Genomic DNA, 22,021 nt, shown 5'->3' with positions numbered 1-22,021 from the left:
CTCTCCCTCATCCCACTCGGGGGTGTGGGGGGGGGTGTGGGGGTGGGTGAGTGAGTGAGCAGCTGTGTGGGGCTTAGTTGCTGACTGGGGTTAAACCATGACATCTTCTTATGCTAACATTCAAGTATATATTGTTCTATTAGGACTACTGAGAAAAAAAAAAAAGTCAAAATAAAGAATATTACAAAAGAAATAATTTCCATGTTTCAGATGTGCTGAAAAAAAAAAAAAAGGCTGTGTTTTTAGGATACCTAGTTATGTTTTAAATTAATTACTGCTGGAAAATAAATCCATTCAACCCATAACAAATCCTGCACAACATGCATTCTCCATCTCAACAATTCTGAAAGTGATGCTTACTTAGCCTATGGGATTTGTTTTAACTGAGCAGATCTTAGTCATAGCCAAAGCTTTGGTTTGTGGTTTGTTTGTTTGTTTTTAAATCGAGATATGAATAGGCCTAAGTTTAAACTCAGAACTAGCCACATTCATATCTAGCAATGATGAAGATTATGATAAATCAGGATGGATAAGTATGAGTGTTAACATATCTACTGCAATTTTTCTATTCGTATATTTTCTGCACAAAAATCTTCAGGATAGGAAACAATCTACATAGTAATCACTACAAAAAATAGCATGATGTTAAGGTGATATCAGAATGTGGAACATGGCATTCACAATCATTTCTCACATACACTACCAGCTGCCTTAGTCTCTCTCCATTCCTACTCCATTTCAGGCAATGCCTGTTTTAGATGTCTGCAAAGATCTCCTGTATACCTAAAGATTTCAGATGTTTATAATTCAATTTACCTTGTAAGGTATTTTTTTCCAGTGGTATTTTTTTCTCCCTAAAATATTATCTGTATACATTAACACTTCAGGTACTTAAGAAAATTGCTTCTATGATTATTGTGCTGGTCCGTACAATACTGCCATAAGTCTGTACTAGAAATTATATAGGAGACAGAAAGAAGCATCTTTTTCAGGTGTTGGTAGACCAGAGCTCTTAGTAGCCTTGAGCACCCCTCTGTAAAATGCCAGAGGGATAACAGAAAAATTTGCACTTCTTGAAAGCTGACTAATGGTATTTATTAATATAACAATGGCATTATGCTAGTGAAATCTGACAAAGGATATCTGAAGTGAAACAATAGAACAAATACTATTTTTCTTTCAGCTATAGTTCTCTAAGGGATGAGTCAAATGATTAGCTAGTCTAGTTTTTCAGTGAACAAAAGGCTCTTTACTGACTCCCATTACAATCCGCTGCCTGTGCATCAAGGGTGTGTACACACACACACAACAAGGAAGGATCTAAGCAGCTGCCAAGGGCTTTGGCATCAGTGCACTGCAGAGTAGAATTTTTAAATCTATAACAATATGTGTATATTAGAACATGATCCTTCCCAAAAATATATTGTGTGAGCTGAATAACTGACTTCTGTAAGGCACTAGTTTGGAGCAACTGGAGAGCAGCAAAAATATCAGCAGAACCTCTTGCTCCAGAACCAAATCCTACTGATTGGAGGAAGAAAGAAAGAAACCTTCTAAACTCCCACTATAACATATTTCCTTTAGTTTTTTCCTGTATAAAGTGTTAGTATAATAGCTCTAAAATTCCTAAAATAGTATGAAGATGCCACTTCACACATTCTCTAAGGACCAGCAGGAACACAGTACAATAAAACTGTTTTTTCTTTTACTTGATAACTAAAGTCAGTTTATCTGAATCTCTAATCAGCTTAGGCTTTCAACCTCACATGTTTGTACTGCCTCAATATTTTCAGGTTTTATTTCTTTTTTGTACAGTTTGCCACTAATGGGTATATGCTCCTGCAATGATCTTATAAACATGGGCTTTTACATGTCTAAAGTCAGCACTGACAACCAGTTCCTCCGTTCCATTACTGGACAAATTTTGCATATGTGCTTTTTCATAAATACTGCATATACTCTCCGGATACTGAACTGGTCTCTAATAGCTATTAAGTACTGCACAGATACTCATCTCGGTTGATGTTTTACTTAACATGCTGAGTACATTCTATCCCTGCTACAAAGCATGTTAGCCAACATTACAGCCCTGAAAACTCAACTTCAGGAGATTTTATCACAATACGTTCAATAAATAACGTAACACTGGCCATCGAAAATATAATCACAAAAGTTTCTTTAAATCTGTGTTTCCAAGACTGCAGTTACCTGAAGGTGTTTCAGACATATTGAAAGTACCAGGTGCTTCACCTGTGACTCACTACTATACATAAGGGTTTATTGCTTGTCAAGCTTTATTTGTCAGAAATACAAATACAATAGCCACAGCACAATCAAAATGTTAAGCAGGAGTGACTCATGGTAAGGTCAGAGAGAATGACCTCAGTTTCTCTACCTTACAACAGGTCACATGGTGGCTCTGGGTTTGGGTTTTTTTACCATTAAAAGTTATTTCTGGGTGACCTGTTTGTTCAGGAACGCGAAACCATCTTCACTCAGAATGAATGAATTGGGAATAAAGTGTCTGAAGATTTACAAACAGAGTAGCATTTGAAAGCCAAAAACAACGATTCATCTAATACGCTCAAAACCATACTACTATGTGTTGTGATCCTGCCTCCCTGAACAGGGCTCTGCTGGGTTGGTACCTTAATGTGGCTTAGATGAACACCTTGATGATCAAGAAAACAGAGCAAGTTGGTGCTGCATCAATTCTCCAGCGTGAAGTTAGCACATTTAATTTATCCTGCCACAGATATAAATTAAACAAAAGTCAAGGTCCTAACCATTTGTGATCATTACAGACCCCATGATACCTGAATGCCTGTTTCAGTAACCCAGATAAATTCCATTTTGGGAAATTCCAACTTATTTTTATATATATTTACTGCAGTTTCATTAGAGTATAACATTCTTCTTCCCTTCTTGTTTTGGAATAACATGTTCAGTGCCACACAGAATAACAACAGTTGTTACATTTTTGTGGTGAGTGAAGTCACTACAATACATAGCTTGCAATCAGGATGTACAGCATGTAGTTGAAGGCTGATACAAGTAAGAGGTATTACAATGATTGCATTTTCAAAGCAGTACCATGGAAAACCGGCATTATAATAACTTAGCTATTTTCTTCTTGCCTCTATTCATCACGGAAGAATCATTCTATAATTACATTATTCAGTTTTATAGATCTCTGATGATATTTTTCAAAATCCTTTTCTTTTTAAACTGGATACTTACAAATAAAATATTAAGAAACCTCCCTCTCAACATCATGCAGGAGTAATGAACTACAGGACAGTCTGCAGAGAGTTAATGACTTTTAGAATTACAGCATAGCTATTGCATATAGAACTCATCACTAAAAAGTTACAAGAAACAACTAGAAACATAACAGTCTCCATTTTTTATTCTAAGAGAGTGCTTTAAGTGAGGTACGAAATACCTCAGGGCTCAGAAATACACAGGGCTACAAGACAAAAGAGAAAGTTGAAATCTTGCCAAAGGTTTAATAGATCAAGAGCAACACCTCGAAGTCGTACAGACTAAGCCTCACTGCCTAAGAACTAGAGTCACACAGTTGCAGTTGGCACAAAGACATCAGAGTCCAGCATTTATACACTGCAAAAACTGGTTGAGGGTAGTGCGGAATGTACAGTGAAGACAAAAAGCTCTAAACCAGATCACAGTAAAACACAAAGCAAATGTATATATAGAAACAACTGCTTTCATATAAAACTACAGATAAGGCACAAGTCCTCTACTAAAATGCCCTGACTTAAATGAAAAATGTGACTCATCCCATCTCACAACTCCAGGACACTGTAGGAAAAGGGAACATTAAGCTGAACTGGATTCTAATGTATAGTCTAAAATGTTTGCACGTAATTGGCTCGATTAAGGTTATATCCAAACAATTTCTACTTTCAAAGGGAAGTAAGCATTGAAACATTTCACCCCCTTGATTAAATAAGCCAGACTGACCATATATATATGCTTTTAGAAATGTTCCTTTGTTGATTCTTTTCCAGTTTATTTGGCTGCAATAATTAAGGTGCTTTCCCTAAGCCACTTGGCCCAGGAATTACATGGAGTTATGTTCTATAGGCTAAATAAAGGACATTGATCTGCTAGCAAATTTTAAGAGTAGATCATCCCGACCCAAATAACTTGCCCTGTTGGACCGGTTGTTTTTGCTGAGAGGTGCAGATAAGAACAGCTCAAAGCCAGGTTGCACAAAGCAACATGTGCTGGCATCCTTAGCAGTGAAAATGAATAAGAAATGCAAAAGGTTCTGTGTATTTTACATGTCCCTTAAGATCAGGAAGGGGATGTCCCACTCAGCCACCTGAATGGTAGAAATTACAATTGGCAAAGCCCAGGCTGTATTTAGTTTTGCAGTTCCACCGCAAATAAGCTTGTCCATCTTCCCTTCTGCCAACAACGAGCAGGCTAACCATACACGGCAGACTCCTGTTACACAACGGTAGAGGTGAGAAAGGGAGGCAGCTGAACAGGTTAGCGTGTTCAGTGCAACACCCTGAAGTCAACATTTGAAAAATATATACAGGGAAATTAGTACTCACTGCCATGAAAGCAGCCCTGGGGTTTTCTTACTCTCTGTGTGCATATGTGAGAGAGATCTGATGTATATTGCCAAAGTTTGGTTTAGAAGGAAGTTTTTCTCCCGCAGATACATGTAAAATGTATTTTCATGCAATATCAACGGGAAGAACAAACTCCTGGGACAGATTCTCAACTTCCATAAAGTTGTCTTTGATCCACTGACTTCACCAAGCTTGCCCTCCCAAATCTCCCCCCACCCCGGTGCCCTCAGGCAAAGCGCAATGACATCACCTGAGCTAAGCACAACCCATAGAACAACTCCGGTAACTGCCCGTGTATAACACAGAAGCACAGTGACCAAGAACACACAGATATGTGACACTCGGTTGCTACCATGTTGCTGTTACAAACAAAATCAAGACATCAGATTTTGGTCTGGCTTCTACCTGCTGTATGCTGTGATCCTGCAGGCAGCCGCTGCAAAATAGAGGTGCTGTGCCCGGGCGGCCCCGCTCCAGGTGTGGCTCTCACCCATGCCACACCGCGCACAGGGTCAGAATAAAAAAAAAATAAATAAATATCAATCTAACAGGCTTCGCTCAGTCAGAGTCGGGGGTGGTCGTGTAGAAAGAGATCTGACTCTTTTTCCAGGTGCACAGGGTGCCTGTGCCCAGGGACAGCAGCGGGGCTGAGGAGAGGCTGGCGGTGCCTCAGGTGGGGCGCGGCCGGTTCCAGCCGGTTCCGGCTGGTTCTGGCAGCACCTCAGGGGAGTGGAGGTGAGAGGAGGAAATGCGCCACCAGGAGCTGGGAGCTAAGGAGGGAGGCTGAGGTGAAGAAAAGGGGGATCCACGAGTGTTGTTCGTCCCTGCCATTGCAGGTACCGTCAGGAGACTCATTGCAGATGGGTAGCAAGAACTTCTGTCTCTACCCATTTTGAATCCACACTTTTTTGAAGGCAAACTGCATATGCCATTTCTATCTTACATTTTCAAATACATTTCTGAACACCAAATGGAGCACACAGGAATTGCTGAGGGTGGAATTTTGCTTTCTGAAATAGAGGCCTATTTTTAAGAGGTGAGAAAAGCTCCTTGTGGATACATACTTATACAGGGGACATGAAGCCCCTGAGAACCAGTTTCCTAAACAAATAAAGCCAGCCTCTGACAACAAAAATACCTTCTTCAGGATGTTAAAAAACACAGGGATGCAATTAGCTGAGTAGTTAAGGAAAAGCAGGTATTTGAGTAAGATAATACCTTTGTAGTGGTGAACATTTGATTTTCCCCTTATTCTTTTTTCCCTCAGGAGCAACCTTTCCAACAACGCACGTTACTTTTGTTTCCAGAGTAATAAACCACAGAAAACAATCAAAAGCCGTTGTGTAATTTCAATTCATGATACACTTTGTTGACATCACAATTCAGAGCACACGTGCCTGGCAAAACTGTAACAGTGAAGGTATCTCATTAACAGAACAATTTACCAAAACATGTAGTGAACTCTCCATCACTTGAAATTTCAAATGACAGTTAACAGTATTTATAAAAAATGTGTTGCAATTTAACTAGCATTACATACAGCTGTTATGTTGTACTTAGCAGAAAAAGACGACAGGTTGAAGATAAGAATCCTTACTAGCCTTAAGAAAACCAGTCTTACCCATTTTCCAACATCAGGTGCCCAACCTCAGATTTTGTAATGGTAATAGATGGTCCTTTTACTGTTGCCTTCCTTCTCACTTTCTGCTGGGAACTGCTGCCCACTTGGTTCATAAGCTTAGATATTTTTCCATGTCAAGTTTAAAAGTACAGTGGCCTTCTCTCCATGAGAGGGAAGCTGTGCAATTTATGATGAAAACCACAAATCCAACTTCTCAACACTGTGGAAATCCCAACAGTATTCTTTGGGGAGGGGGATTTAAGCCTCAGTATTCATAATAATGCATCCCTTCAGTGCAGATTCACTGCACTGTACCTTCTCTGCAAAGGTAACTTATTTTCACATTTACTGCATTTGCACCTTATTGAGAATGAACCTTTTACAGTATTTATAACTCATTACCACAGCTAAGGGGAGTGATTCAGAAAACACAATGTTCCTTCTAGCTTCAACTTCTGTCCTGTATGACATCCCTCCAAACCTCACTGTACATCTTCCCCATTGCAACTTCAGTAGTAACAACATCATCATCGCAATAGTCTACATACCCTAAGGCTTCTTGGAGTTTTCCCCCCATGTCTGACCAGGAGCTTAACTCTACTAGCCCAAAAGAACAGCCATAAACAGGCATGTTTCCAGCATCATCTTGCAGAGGTCTTACTCTCAATAAGAAGTCAGTAGGAGAAGTTACACAATGCTCTTTGTGTTTATCAATCTCCATGTTTTGTTACACTTGCTTCTAGCAACAGTGAAGAAACGGTGCTGTCGTGAAAAAAAAAATAACTTACAGGAACAATTCCTTGAACTTACGTTTTTCCAGCTAAGCTAAGCTAAAATCTTTTACTGTGATTACAATAACACATACAAAGCACTGCAATACTAAAAATAAGACATCTGTATGAATATGCCTCCTCCAATTGATTACAAACAAGATTAGCACAGTGTATAATAAATATAAAATTCTGTTAGCCGTACAGGTCATTTTCTATCGACATGTAGCTAAATGCAAACACGTTTCATTTCAAAATCTCTATACTTTTATTTCAACACAGTAGAAAATACTATGCCATCATTATAGAACTAAATTCTTCTCACAGTCAGAAAAGATAGAAGTATATCACTGAGAAACTGCAGCAAAAAGACAAACAAAACCAGCTGCAGCCTGTAATCATGCAAATTAAAATTAATCCATTGCCAGTGTTTTACACCAAGTTAAAAATCACAAAGTAATTAAGATTGTGTGATATGGTAGCAAGACAAGGACTGCGTAAATTAAAAGGTTAAAGGTGAGGCAACATTCCACAAAAACTAAGAATTGGAGTCATAGTTGTCTCCAGTACTGGATCTGAATGTTCTTCACACATTCAATATTGATTTACAGGATTTTCTAAAGTTCTTCAAGTGAGTGCCTGCTGTGCTGCCCTGGTGGGTCCTCTTCTCCACTGGGGATCCACCAGGGAACATCCTGAGCGTGCACCTTGGGACAGAGCTTTAGCCAAGAACAAGTCAGCATGAAGGAGCAGAAGTGCAGATAATGCACTGCTGTCCCTGCTAAAAGGAAAGATCAAGGAATAATCCTTCTGCCATGAAATGCATTTTCAGTCCCATTTCCCCACCAGGGAACCAATTAACACCGTTCCTCATGAGTGAGGGGTAAAACATAAATAAGCCTCAGTGACAAATATCAGGTTATGTGTTTTCCGAGCCTTCCCTGAACTTCATCTGGATCCCCAACCTACATAGCACAGCGCTTCACCTTATCTGCTCCCCAGTCTCACAGGGCTAAAAGGGAGAGACAGGAAGAGTTTTGCAACTTCTGTCCTAATTGCCATCAGAGAAACACAACAGACAAAAATAGTCCTATCTCAAAAAAACCCAAAATACTTTTGCATCTACTTCTCTACTTTTATAATTATCACTCAAATAAGCAGAATATAGACACACAAGTTTCTGAGAATATACAAGTCATACCATCATTATGATAAGTTTATAGCTAAGATTTCTCACCTCAACAACTTCAGCAAACACCCACGTGATTCACAAACAAGGATTTGCCAGTATTTTTACTGGAGGCTAGAAGTTTACTGGAAAAAACACTGAATTGGCTACCTCCTGCTTTTATCCTACCAAAAAGAGGATATCATTTTTAGTATGGGCATCCCTCTAATGAAATAGCAAGGGTACATAGCAGCTATGATCTTATCCTAGATCATGGTAACTTTGTATAAGGAAAATCCATGGATACAGTGGAAAAGAATCATGAACTAACTACAGACACACTTTAAAACACAAGATTACAGTGAAATTTAGCTAAATGGAACATATTCGAAATACCTAACCAGGCATTTTCACCTGGAGAAGATTGGGTGTTAGTTTTCATTAAGATGAAATTATAACTACCCATTTATTCACTGATCTTTCTAAGATCAGCCTCTGTGGGGTCTTTCTCAGTCTGCAAAATTTGTTCTGGAACTCCAAATTAAAAATAGCAAAAGAGAAAAATTATGAATCACACACAATCTCAACATAGCCTCACGGGACATGCATGACCATCAGTCCTCAGTAATTCACAAGCTATGACACCAAAAATCTCAGGTAGGAAACAGGTGACCTCAGTGAGGTTTCCACTCCTGAGGCAGGCAGTGTTGACATTCAGCAACAAAGCCACCACCAAAAAACTTTTCCACTTTCACTGGAAACTACCTATGGAGTTGATAGAGCACATGATATAAATGGCCAAAGTGGATTTTTTCTGGGGACACACAACAACCAACCAAAACAACCCAACTACAAATCAGGATGATATTACCCCTTTTTCTGCACTTTCAATGATGACAACTTCTCAGGATTTCATTCTACCAAAAGCTGCAGAGTCTGTGTGTTTATGCATGTTATCAGGTAAGTATACTTAAAAAACAGACTTCTGAATAAATTGGTAATTTCAGATGCAAAATAGTTAAAGGGTATCTAATATACAGTTATCAATCACTCACAAATAACACTTAGCATCCATAAGAAGAGAACATGGACATAAATAAAGAGCAGGTAGAGTTTCAAAAATAAATTCTTAATGCAAATAGCAGTATCTATTAGCACAAGTTAATTACTAAATATTAAAGCTAAGCTAATAAATACTTTTCACAAGTATAAAATAAGCCAAAGAGGATGAATACAGACTCATTTCAAATCTATAGTGGTACTAAATACATAATCAAACATACTAAACAGATACATTTCAAGTGCATTTATATATAATGTCATAAGGGCAAAGGTGTATACCAAGTTACCAGGACCAGAGCAGATTATCAGAAGGCTTATTTCCAAGAATCATGAGCACTGTCCTAGAGGTAACCAATAAATAGGTCAAGAAAATATTCAATGTATTTATCAACTTTAACTTGTTACAGCGTACCTGTTGCACTGCAGTTCAAAAGAAGAAGTTTTAATTTATCCATATTAATAACTCAGCTACTTCGGAAAACTGAGGTTTTACTGACCTGTATGTAACCCACACCTCCTGGCAATTACAGATTCCCCAAAGACCTTTGACTACAGAATGGAAGACAAGAGAAGGGAAAATTGTGACGCTGAAGTTATATAAAGCCATTCCAGGCCTCCTTTGGGAGGATGTCCTTGCAGTTTTAGTACTACCTGCATGTTGTGGAGGTTATCTGACAAAAATGCCAATAAATCTTAAGCTTGCTATTATTTTTTAATATTTCCGTCCCAGTGTTTATAGGAGATTTGCAAAATTAATACAGAGAAACTAAATCCTTACATCATGTCAGACAGTCATCATCACAAGCTGCAGGAGAATATGACTTAGCCATTCAGCCTAAAGGAAATCCAGCCTAGAAGAGCTAAGGCATTCACACAATTCTCCCATCTTCATTAATCTATGTGATTATATAAGTTCTTGATTTAGTTGTGTAGATGATGAGCACAGCTAATTATGCTTGCTGTTGGGGAGAGAGAGGGAAGAGTTTCCTGAGGGAGTTGGAAGTTTTCTTCTAGAGAACAAAGCCAGTAGTTTACCCATCCCTGGAGATTCACTGAAAGTCAGGACAGGCCAGTATAAAGATCTGTTCAAGTGATTTACCATTTTGCAATATCCTAATAAGAAAAGCAGGGTGCATTTAAGACATTGTGACAACTTAGATTTCAAACGTGACAGCTTGACAGGTGAACCAGTGATGCTCACCAATCTAAGTTACTGAAATGAGCCCAAGGTACAACTCTCTGTAGCTTGTAAAACAGCTGTATCAGCTTTGGTGGATGGGCAGAGGTGATGGTACCTGAGTAACAAAGATGCTCAGTCAGGCTGGTTCTCACTACAGTCTCCACCATCTTTTCCATCTCTCCCTTTCAGTACTACCTCAGACTTGTTTCTGTTGATCAAGCCAGCTAGTTTTCCTCTCAAACTCACTCTCAAATTGTCTCGTTCCACCCAGTGTTTCCAGCTGGATGATCCCAACACATTCAATAGCCTCGTAGCCCGGGTTTCATTACAAACTCTCCCCTTGGCCTGATGTACATGTCAAATGACAGCAAAACAGCTTTCTTTGACATTTCATAGGAGAAGACAGGAGAATAATTGCCCCTAGCTATGTTGGGGGCTCTTGTTCTTTTTCTCTTCCCTTCCACACACTCCCCTCACAATATTAGATGAGAACAATCCAAACTTCAGAAAAAAATCAAGGAAACTTTACAAAAGTGAAAAAATGCTTACCCCCCCCCCCCTTTTTTTTTACGGTCACAGTCAGTCTATGTTACAGTCTCCAAATCTTTACTGTTCTCCTAACCCTGTCACAGAAATCACCTGTGCCTGTAAGCAATACTAAACCCAAAATCCCAGGCATTTTATAGCATTCTGTGAATCATACTAGTTTTAAACAAGGAGAGATCATAATAGCAAATACCATAACCTACAATGTAAGGTAAACCACCTATTCAACAGATGTAGATAAGATTAAATATTCTGGAACTATAAATATTATTTCGTGTATATCCCAGAGGATGACTTAAAACCCTCATTTATACAGAAAAAAAAAACTGTATTATGTGACTATCTTCACACATATATACATATGTATACAAATGGCAAGAAAAAAATAATTCTATAAAACAAAAGGTTTATGAATAGATAGTTATCCCATGACAACTGCAGTGAGGCATTCAGGGACAACGAAGCCAGGTATTTAGTGCTTTTTTTTCTTTATAAACTATTGTATATTAAAACTAGCTTATAAACTATTGTATATTATATTTGTTATTCTGGTATTTTATCTCCCATAAAGACTCTGGGAAATGGTTATGTGAGTAGTTTTAACTAATGTTTTAAACAAGGTTTTCAGCTACTTTGCTATATGTTACAGAAGATGTTACAAGTGATGAAATTCATTGACAAAGAGAAATCCCAAGATTTCATGGGGCTTTATGCTCTAAGGGTAGGAAACAATTTTGCCTCTCCCAGAATGAAGTATTTAGAAAACATATTACACTGGATTAACTAGTAGTTCCATGCAGCAAATCTCGGTGACTTTTCCCATCATCAACATTCTTATTTAAGGGATAAATCTCAATTCACAGAACTATGGGTATGTGCCTGTTAAGGCTACGTAACGTCATGATAGACACTAGTGTATCAACATTACAGGAGTTTCTTTTAACCTTCTCAATATACCAGGAAAACTCCTAATTTGTCATTGCCACTAGACTGCTGAGTGAGCATCACAGTAGTGGGTGGACCGGCTTTTGGGTCCTCTGCAAGTGTGAAAGGCAATGAGGAGCTAGGAATTTGTATCCCTAGAGAAGTAATTTGTCTCTTTTAAAGTATTTTGAAACACCTTAGAACACCTGTGAACAAAGCAAGGACTAAAGGGAACATTACCTTTTAAAGGCATTTACTCAATACTAATGCTTCTAGAGGTACTTAATGTAAAACGTGGCATCTAAAACGGTAACAGCCCTTGTTTATAAGGATTTCCGTAGACGACCTCAAAGGCATTTGTATGTCAGACTATGAATAGGTGCTGCTGTTGAAAGCAAAATACATTTTTGCCTTCTTTGAAAATTCAGCATAATACTGAGCTCACTTGGAACTCCATCTGCCTTAACACTGAGATGAACAAGCTCATCCTTTTATTTTTCCTTTAAACATTAGGTCACAGTAGCGTATTTCCATTCCACCAAAAATCTCCCTCACATTGTGCATCTCCTGGAGCACAGTTAAGAACCTGTAAGACCTGACTGACTAATTTCCAATTTATAAAAAGTAATGCAATTATCTTGTTTAAATTAGATTTAATTACAAAGCCTCTGATAGGTCTAAGAATATTTACTTGATAGATGCTCAGCTGAAAACTCTCATCATTTTAAGCAGGGTACATGATATGCATTTTGTGTTTTGTATCTCTCCTTCTAGTTTGATGATCTATGGTTAATTACACCACCCTGGAACACCTCTTCAAATCCAGGTATCCATTTTCCAAGCTGAAACATCCAAATCCAAAGGAAAACGCTCATAACCTTTCAGAGAGAAGCACGTCCAAAAACCCTGCAACCCAGGAATACAAGTCTGCAGAAAACTAGTATCCACCAATACAACAAAGCATCTCCCATTTTATCCTCTTTTCAGCAACACCACACAGAGCTGGTTTCCAAGAGCACAACAGGCTGCTGCTAGATGTCAGCAGCAAATTGGTAAAAATGTTATCATGATGTATGCGAAGATGGAAAACATCCCACTTACCATCTTCCTCAGAATATAATCCAACAGCATCAACAGTACCTGCATGTCATTATTCCTCTATTGCCTTTATTGTTTTCATCCATAAATTGGCATCAGAAATGACAGCCAAAGAAAGTGATATAATGTAGATAGGGATGCTCAGTGCCACATTCACTTACCTGCAAAAGGAAAAGGACAGGGTTTGAGCTCACTAATCACAGAAGTTAGCTAATCTTATTAGATGGCTGCTAATTATCTCTGACACAAAGAAGGATTACATGAGGCAGGAAAAGAAATGTTTTTTTAGTAGTCATTGATTGGTTATATTGGGGAAAGAAACAAATATTATATTTATATAGCAAGCATAAACATTTCCCTTTCTGTTTGCTGAAGAGCAGATGTGACAATGAAACAGGTGGTGGAAATATAAAACCTTCTAAAGCCTCCAGGGTGTTTTCTCAGGAAGTGTCTAATGATTGTCACTAGATCTGTTGCAGCGCTTACTTTATAGGATAACGTGGTGCAAGTAGTTGCTGGGGTTTTGCCAGTGATCTCCTAGGCAACTGGCTGCTCAAAGGAGCCACAAATAGAAGCAGTAAACCCCACTCCCAATTTCAATCTCAAAGCAGTTTGCACTTGTAACATTCACCGTGCAAGAAAATATACAGCCTACAAAGGTATGGGTGATCACAAAAGCATGTATTCCCTTTCTTAACATACTGCAGGTACAGATGTTGGGAAAAAGAGGTTTGTGTGTTAGTTATGAGAAAATTGCTTAATAGCTTATTGAAATGAAATGTTTCCAATTCAATAGATTTTACAAAGAAAATCTCAACAACATCATAGCATTCACACAGACTTCTTAGTAGTACAAGGTACACATTTAGGCTGCTCAGGCTTCAGAAAATGAGAACTTTTTCTTGTGTATTTTGAAGATTTATTATAATGACTTTATATGGTTACTTATTTCTGTTTAGCCTTTAACACAAGCATAAATTTATTAGATTTAGGTCACTCATGCATTTTATTCAGTAAAACAAAAAATAGCGACTGAAAACCTAGAAAGAGTTATCTGCTGTCAGCTGTTCAGAATAACCAGTTCATACATTATTTAATTACATCTCTCCAAGAATAACAATTCATCATTCATGCTTGCTCATTAAATACATTTTTTTATTTCTTCAGCAATTGTCTTTTTAAGTCTTTTGTAAAAACAGCGGGTATTTCCTCTTATAAAGAAGTATTAGAATTATTAAAAAAATATTAGAGAGTATCTACAAAGTTTATTTATATCTTTGTTTCCTCTGTATTTATGTAACAACATAATATTTTATAGACAAAATTAACTGTTCTCCGGGAGAGATTGTGGAATTAGGAGTTCTCTCAACAAATCAAATGCGTTCTTATTTTAAAATGTATTTCAACAGAAAATGTGGATGCTTTCAGAAAAAGGTTTTTCCTGGATTATTCAAAGACAGAATGCTGATGTTGCATAAGAGCAGACAGATTCACCAACAAAGTAAACACAACCAAAATATAAGAAAATCTCATGCTGCTAACTAATGTCAGTGTCATACTGATAAGGTAAAAATTAATTTTAAAGCCTCTTACAATCTGTTAATAGAGAAAATATTAAGGAAATACATAAATAAACACAATAGTCATATATACACCTTTATGAACAGACAAAAATATGTATCACAAGTGTATAAATTTTTATTTGAACATACATATTAGCTCAATTTTAAAACTTTAAGCAGCTTTGCAGGTGTGTAAGTTTTTCACTATATAAAAAGTCTTGCAACATCTTATTTAGACTAAGTACAGGAGTTTTACTGTAACTTGGAACATATTATTTAAAGGGTTTTAATTAGAGCTACACAGATGTCTGGTTGAAAAGGGACTCATTATACACAGTTCATACCTCATGATGAAAATAAGAAATCAAGACGTACACAAGCTAACCCAAGAAACAGCCCAAGTACATCACACAAACCCCAAGTTTAGTACAATCTACTTTCCAGCTGCGTTGTTTCAGTGATGACTTGCACAGAGATTTCTGATACATCTGCATGATGTTGTACTGCGTCATGCAGACACAGCCCAAGTGACCTATCAGATTATCTCATTCAGCCTCTACTGACACAGGGTACGTACCCTCCAGACACACTGCTTTATTATGTCAGGAATCCCATTCTGAGTAGGTAGGTGTACTCCATCTTTAACTGTTCTTCTGTTGACAGTGTTGAGCATTAGGAAGCCCATCCTTATATGAGCAAATTAGTTAACAGTCTGTTAGTGAACAAGGATGTCTTCAGCTGATGGGACAACCAACACCTCACAAGGTCATTTCCTCCTTTTTCTTGAAAACTACTTTTTATTTGGAGTCCCAGTAGCAATTCTAATTAACAGAATTAATCTCTGTTTAACAGTTCATCTGAAAGCTTCCACAGCTGCTGATCACATGAAGGATCTGAGTAGGTTGAGAGGAATGGGGACAGCGACCCCACACCGAGCCTTTCAAGACATCCCACAAAAGATTTCATGCAGACAAAAGAAATGGCTAAGAGCTTTGCAAGCCTGACCTCAGGAGCAAAAGGTGGCCAGTAACAATTTTGCAAGTATTTCTGCAAAACAATAACAGACCTGTTCCAAGATCTTACAATCAACAGCAATACTAAGAAACAGACAAGGTGCACATACATTCTCTACTCCCTTTTGGAGAGGCAGTAACAGCAAGGAAGGCTGAAGTACAAAAAAAAAAAAACCAACCCACACACAACAGCAGCAGCTGTGCTGAAGGACATTAGGCTATTAGAAGATTAAGGTAAATGGACTTCTTCAGTATTGATTTTATCCAGGGAGTAACATAAAGAATAAAAGCGATGCAAGACCTCCTGCATTACGGTTCTTCCTTGCAGGGACAATTTTTGCAATATGTCAACAGACCAGAGAGAACATCAGCTACTTGGACAAATTACAGCACAACATTTCTTCACTGTTTAAGACCATATGCCTGCACCATTCCTACAAAGAGTTATGAATGAAAAGTTGTTCATTACTATCAGAGTTCTGCTGAGGAATCCAGAACCATTATATAGAAAAAAAAACCCCAACACATAGACAAATGGACCATTGTAAAAAGACATTCTAAAGGACAGAAAAGAATTTACTAATTAATTCAAGGGGAAATTAATGGAAAGACTTTACTTTTTACATTAAAGGGACTAGCAATGAAGTTATTTGCAACTGCTGCATTTCCAGGGATGAAATTTCATTGTAAGTCTAGTAGGGAATTATCAAAACCAAGGGACCCAAGTTTATTTCTTCAGCTGCAAACAAATTACCAAAGGATAAATGAGCATACTTCCCACAAGAGACAAACCAAGAATTTTCATTTGCTTTCCAATGCCCAATTTTCCACAGAAAGATGACAGTGAAAAATTACACCAAGTTTGTCATACACTTCTACTTGCCTGAATGTGTTCTGTAAAGATGAGGGCCCTGTTCTGAAGCATAGCCAGGCGAGATTAAGAGGCGGGGGGAGGGGAAAGCAAACCGTAATCAGCTAGAAGCTATGCAGGAGACCTCTGCTAAAATCTCAGGAGATGTGAAAAGTAGATTTAAAGATGTTGCATCAGCTGAAGAGAATGGTATGAAGGCAGTAACTGAGCTGGGCAAGAGTCTTAGAAATCAGGATACAGACTATTAAATTCATGCAGAAAGACAGAGATGAAAAGAGCAACATGGCAAAAGCACATGCCAAACACCCGGCAAGTCTGGGGGAAAAAACATAGTCAGAGCTGACAGAAAAGGGAATGAGCTTACAACAAACCTCGCCAAGAGAAATTCATGGCATAAGCCAACTTTACATGAGTAGAAGTGAACAGAAAGCGACAGATTTTAGAACTCTGCAGTATGAAAAGCCAAGCCAAGAGAAGATAACAGAAGTAAAGGAGAAGGAAAAGGAAGACTTCTCAGAGCACAGTCAAGGTTAGCAGAGGACTGGTATGAAAAAGGAATGCGTTACTTTCCCCCCCCCCACTTAAGACTGACCCATTATTTTGTAATGTTGGTATTAAGGTGGCAAGAAAAGCTACACCTGGATAGGGAAAACACAGTCATTTAAAGGAGTGGGAAGAAGTACTAGTCAAAATCAAAGTAAGGAAAAAAGCATCAGAAGAAGGAAATCCGGGAGAAGTAATACGAACAAGAATAAAATATACTTTACAGGGTTTGAAACTAGAGTAAGCAATTTCTACAGATTAGGGTAGGGTATAAGTGGGAAAGACAGAGTCAAACAAGGTTTTGAATATAATGTAAAGGCAGCATGAAAAAGTCTGATCAAGAGACAACGTCTCCTATCAATGTTCAGCGAAGGACCGGCACAGCTTTGAGCTCCATTTAGGTGTTGCATCCAAAAGTCAAAATGTCGCTAATGGTATAATACCTTCTCTGCAAATGTGTAGGATTTGGAAAATCAGGACTTTCAGCAAGATAAACAGATGCTGGCATAGAGGTGATGCTCGCTGGAACAAGTGAAAAAAGAATATAAATCAAAACCACAAATTAAAAACAGCTACAGGTTAAGGAAACATACCATCAGTCCCCACTCCTTACATGTCCAGTCAAATAATGCATGAGCTCTACTCAGCTCTTAAGTTATACCCCTGCTGTCTTAAGTGCTGTTCTCCAGATGATACTCTTACCTTCTGCTGCAAAAAAGTTAATTAAAACTAAAAGATTGATTTTTCTCTTGCATACAATAAATAGGAAACTGAAAAAATCATTACACTAAAACACAGTAAGATACTCTTATCAGCAAGCCAACAATTCTACACGTCTAAACCGAACAGTCTGAAAAAGAATATAAGGTTCTCTGGTCTGCAGGGAAGCAGATGTCAATGAAGGCTTACATCAGCACTTCAGCTAAGACTCCAGACACCTCAGAAGAGTCATGATCCATTTACTATTCAAACCTATCTTTAAGGAGCAATGGTTCTTGCTTCACAACTGGTGGCAGCGCTGAGTCATCTTCACCTACAGGAGCTGATCACAAATTCCCAAGAATTTTTCTTTAATTCTACCAGTAGTCTGGGAAATGAGACCAATGAACAGAGACCTACTTGAAGTCCCTAAAGACAGTATAGATCCTTCATCTGAACCAGATTAACCTCTGTCTCAGAACATAGAACTTTGTAAATACCGACAGTTGGTGAATTCGCATCCCTGTGCATCAACCCCTGTTGCCCTATAGTTAACAAGCTGAGCAGAGACCTGGGGTTTACTCTGGCAGGGCAAACTGTAAGAAGCCAACTACAAGACCTTGAAGCATTGACTTGTATAAAATTCATCACATACTTTAATGAAATGAATGAGCAGTTTATTTGGTTAAGTGGATTTCGGATCTGATTTCTACCAAATAAGTTAGATTTCCTTCTGTTCACTCTTTCTGATTTTGATATTGACACAAAGACATCTAGTCTTTACTATCTGCAGTCAGTGAAGGACTGTAAATCTGGGAAGTTGTTTTTCTATACAGAAGTTAATAATACTAATATTGTGAATACCCTTTTGCTTCATTTACATTTGAAAATTAAAAAAAAAAAATTCTTTCAGGCATCACTTTCTGTACCCTGCAATTCACTGTTAAGAAACATGGGCTGTTGAGAAACAAGGAATGTCTAGAAGTCTACAAGAACAAGAAAAAAAACCAACTTTAATGTTTAAAATGACACATGACATTGCTTTTAAACAATTGTTTTCATTGGTAGAGGAACACTTGCATTCTTTTGAAAATAAGTCTATTCTATTTTTAGGAGCAAGGTTATCTATAGAATATGAATAGTATTCACCTCATGAAAGTAACTTGGGGGTCATGTCACTCCTGACCACATCTGTTGGAAGAAAAAAAAAAAAAAAAAAACTCTCTAAAGAGCTGTGTTGCAATCAGGTAGAAACAATTAAACTGAAAATTACCAAGGAAGCTGTTTAAAAATAAAATCCCATCCATAGTTAACATGTCTCATGCTGCTCAACAGTTTAGATAGGCTGCAGTTAAAATACATATTCACCCTATGCATTCTTTTAATTATATATGAACACCTTCACACAGAGCCAAGGAAAAATGCAAAGGCTCCATTAACAATACTTTATATTTTATCCTCCTAGAAGATGGGCAGGTAGCTCATCTAAACATAAAAGCCCCACAAAAAAACCCAACACAACCAATGAAAACCCAGAATAATTCCTGAAAACAGAAACTCACTCCATATATAACTACTTTGGCAAAGGAAAAAAAATTTTAAAAAAATCAAAGTCAGCAAATGCTTTTCTAGAGGAAAATGTGTTCATTCCAATTCACAGTGAGCAACAAGGATAGAAGGGTGGCTATCCTTACTGTTGGACTACAGTGAAATACTTTTTCTGCCCAATAGCCCTGTGAAGGCACATAGGAATAACAGATGTACAAGCTAAAACAGAATGTAGTGGTCATCTCCTAGAGTTTAAATTTTCTTTAGTGATTACAGATTGCTCAAACTTTAATTTGTGTAAAGTTTTAACAAGCTGGAACTGTGATTAGATACAAGGCAGAAATTATTTACCCTGATGGTGGTAAGGCACTGAAACAGGTTGCCCAGAGAAGCTGGGGGTGCCCCATCCCTGGCAGTGTTCAAGGCCAGGCTGGATGGGGCTCTGAGCAACCTGCTCTAGTGGAAGGTGTCCCTGCCCATGGCAGGGGGTTTGGAGCCAGGTGATCTTTCACATCCCTTCCAACCCAAACCATTCTATGACTATCAGAAACTGAGACACAAAAAAATGTATTTCTGAGCATTACTTTGCATTTTAGCAGAAATTCATCATCTGATCTCTCCTTTCACTCTTGTCTTCTTTAGGCCAGGACTCTTTTTAAGAAAAAAGACCAAAAAAAAAGTGCGGGTGGGGAAAAATGGAGGCAGTTACTAAGGTTGGACTGAAATGGAAAGACTAAAGATAAAACTGCTGCTGGGATCAGTTTTTCCACATGATTACTGTATATGTGGCCTGAATCCCAAAAGCAAACCTGATGCCTTCTTACCAGGCTTTTCTTAAGGATAGTTTAGAAATGTAAAGACTAAAAATGTAGTGCGAGTGTTACAAAGGATTCTCCAAAACTCACAGATGTGTTGCGCATACCGACAGCAGCACTTACCTGAGAAAGCTGATACAAAACGCATTTCAAAATTTGATGAAAAAAATAAATTTTGCACATTCATCAGAATTCTCCCTCCTACACACTCTCTTGGTAACTTTTCAGAAAAACAATGGCTTTATAGTAGTTTTAATGCTTTCTTCACTAAAATAATTTCTACTGCTTTTGGTACAATGCCAGCAATTCCACAGCTGAAAAAAAAAAATCAAAACCAAAGAGCTTGCTTTTGTTCTTATTTCTACTTATTTCATGAAAGGAAATAGTTACCCTTTCAGCCACAACACGGGCATTGTTTTCCATGAAGTACCATGCCTTATTTGGCATCAAGACAACACTTGGCACTTTATCCAGACCTACAAAAATTTACCTCATGGAACCAGCATTCACAAGTGTTATATATCCCACAATTACTTCAATAAATATCAAGTCAGCCTCATTAAACAGCATGCAAAAGCACATCATAAAAAATTACACTAATGCCAGAAAAACCACACCAAATTGACACTTAAGGGAATTATTTAGTGGAAAAGAATGATTAAAAAGTACAATACATGCTTTGAGAATTTTTAAAGCAAAATCAAGACACCTTTCTAAAAAACATACTTCTGTCAAACTATAAATTATGGAGCTGGTTACAGAAATCAGAGTGAAATTCTCTGCCTCACGCTGAGGAACAGTTTAATCACCATGATTCTTCCTAGCTCTGTGTGCTATGAATTTATGAATTTCAGATGACTTAAGTATGCTTTGCAGATCCTGGAAAAGGCTGAAATGCTTCAGGTATTAGCACCAATACCTGATGCCAGCTGGAGCTCAGACAGGTGCTGTACCCATCTCAGAAGCTGCAATCATAAAGGCATCGGACAGAAAGAGTGGGCTAACTGCAGGTTGGCAACAGTGAAAGGATCCTGAAAAACTGAAGTTTGGTATCTCTATACCTCAGTTTACAACAATTTTCCTGCTAAAAATTCCCCAAAAGATGAATTTGGCTCAGAACATTTACCCACATAAAAAATCCTGCTGAGATGGTACTAGTGTATAGCCTGTGGTTTTGTGCTGTTGTGACATACACAAAGTCAATTGTGCAGCATACTAAGAGTGGGGCTAATAATTTATCAACCATATTTTGCCATGGTTATCTGGATTCAGAAACTGTGAGAAAGGAAGTATTTATCTTGACATTGTAAGAAACTTAGGATGGTAATGTTCCATATTGATGAACTAGACTGAATATGAGTATCATATGAGGACACTGGAAGTGGCTTTGGGAAACCTAGCACACACACAAAAAAGAAAAGAAAAAAAAAAAAAACCACAAAAAAAACACCACCGAAAAAAAACCAGCACCAAAAGCCCAAAACTGCTAAGGAGTTTTTCAAAGAACTGACCTTTACTATTAATGGAAGCAGAACACACAGCAACCAGAAATGCTATTCTGGAAGAGCTGTGTAATTTACTAGGATTTTCATTTCTGTCACTTGGAGTACCTTTACCATAACTTTGCTGGAAAGTCCTTTAAAAATAAACCAGTGTTTGCAACCTGCTACGAAAAGCAACTTAAACTAGGTCTTCTATTTTCAACCATGATGTATATTCCCATATGTGTGAAAAACACTGTAGAATTTTTATTATTTCTTGTACTTCATGTATCAGTAATGTTATTTATTCTGTGTAGATTAATAGGTAATTACACATTCCCATCTCTTATTTTTCAGCTAGGTTGTCGTGTGGTTTGTTCCTTGTAAGTTATTTCGGCTGTTACTCATGCTTATTTTTGTACAATAGAGGCAAGCAACTCAAGTTCAGCAGTACAAGCACTCAGCAAGTGAGATTTAAACTATTGGCACTGTAAGTAACAGTTGCCACATCAT

At 37.8% G+C, this 22,021-nt stretch overlaps 1 protein-coding gene across 3 annotated transcripts in view; it reads right to left on the bottom strand.

Moving 5' to 3' along the window:
• Positions 1-22,021, bottom strand: part of ANK3 (ankyrin 3) — a 374,167-nt gene that overhangs the window by 259,996 nt on the left and 92,150 nt on the right. Inside the window, exon 1 of one of the 3 annotated variants that reach the window (XM_055721322.1) lies at positions 12,980-13,093. The exons of the other annotated variants lie outside the window; for them this stretch is intronic. Within the exon in view, the coding sequence (XP_055577297.1) occupies positions 12,980-13,024 (45 nt within the window). The 5' untranslated portion in view covers positions 13,025-13,093. Of the gene's footprint in view, positions 1-12,979; positions 13,094-22,021 lie in introns of those variants that run through there. 3 annotated transcript variants of the gene reach the window in all.

This window comes from Falco cherrug, chromosome 9, assembly GCF_023634085.1.
Source record: "Falco cherrug isolate bFalChe1 chromosome 9, bFalChe1.pri, whole genome shotgun sequence".
Classification (NCBI taxonomy): Eukaryota; Metazoa; Chordata; class Aves; order Falconiformes; family Falconidae; genus Falco; species Falco cherrug.
The sequence above is the reverse complement of the archived record's forward strand: the minus strand, read 5'-3'. Positions and strand labels throughout refer to the sequence as shown.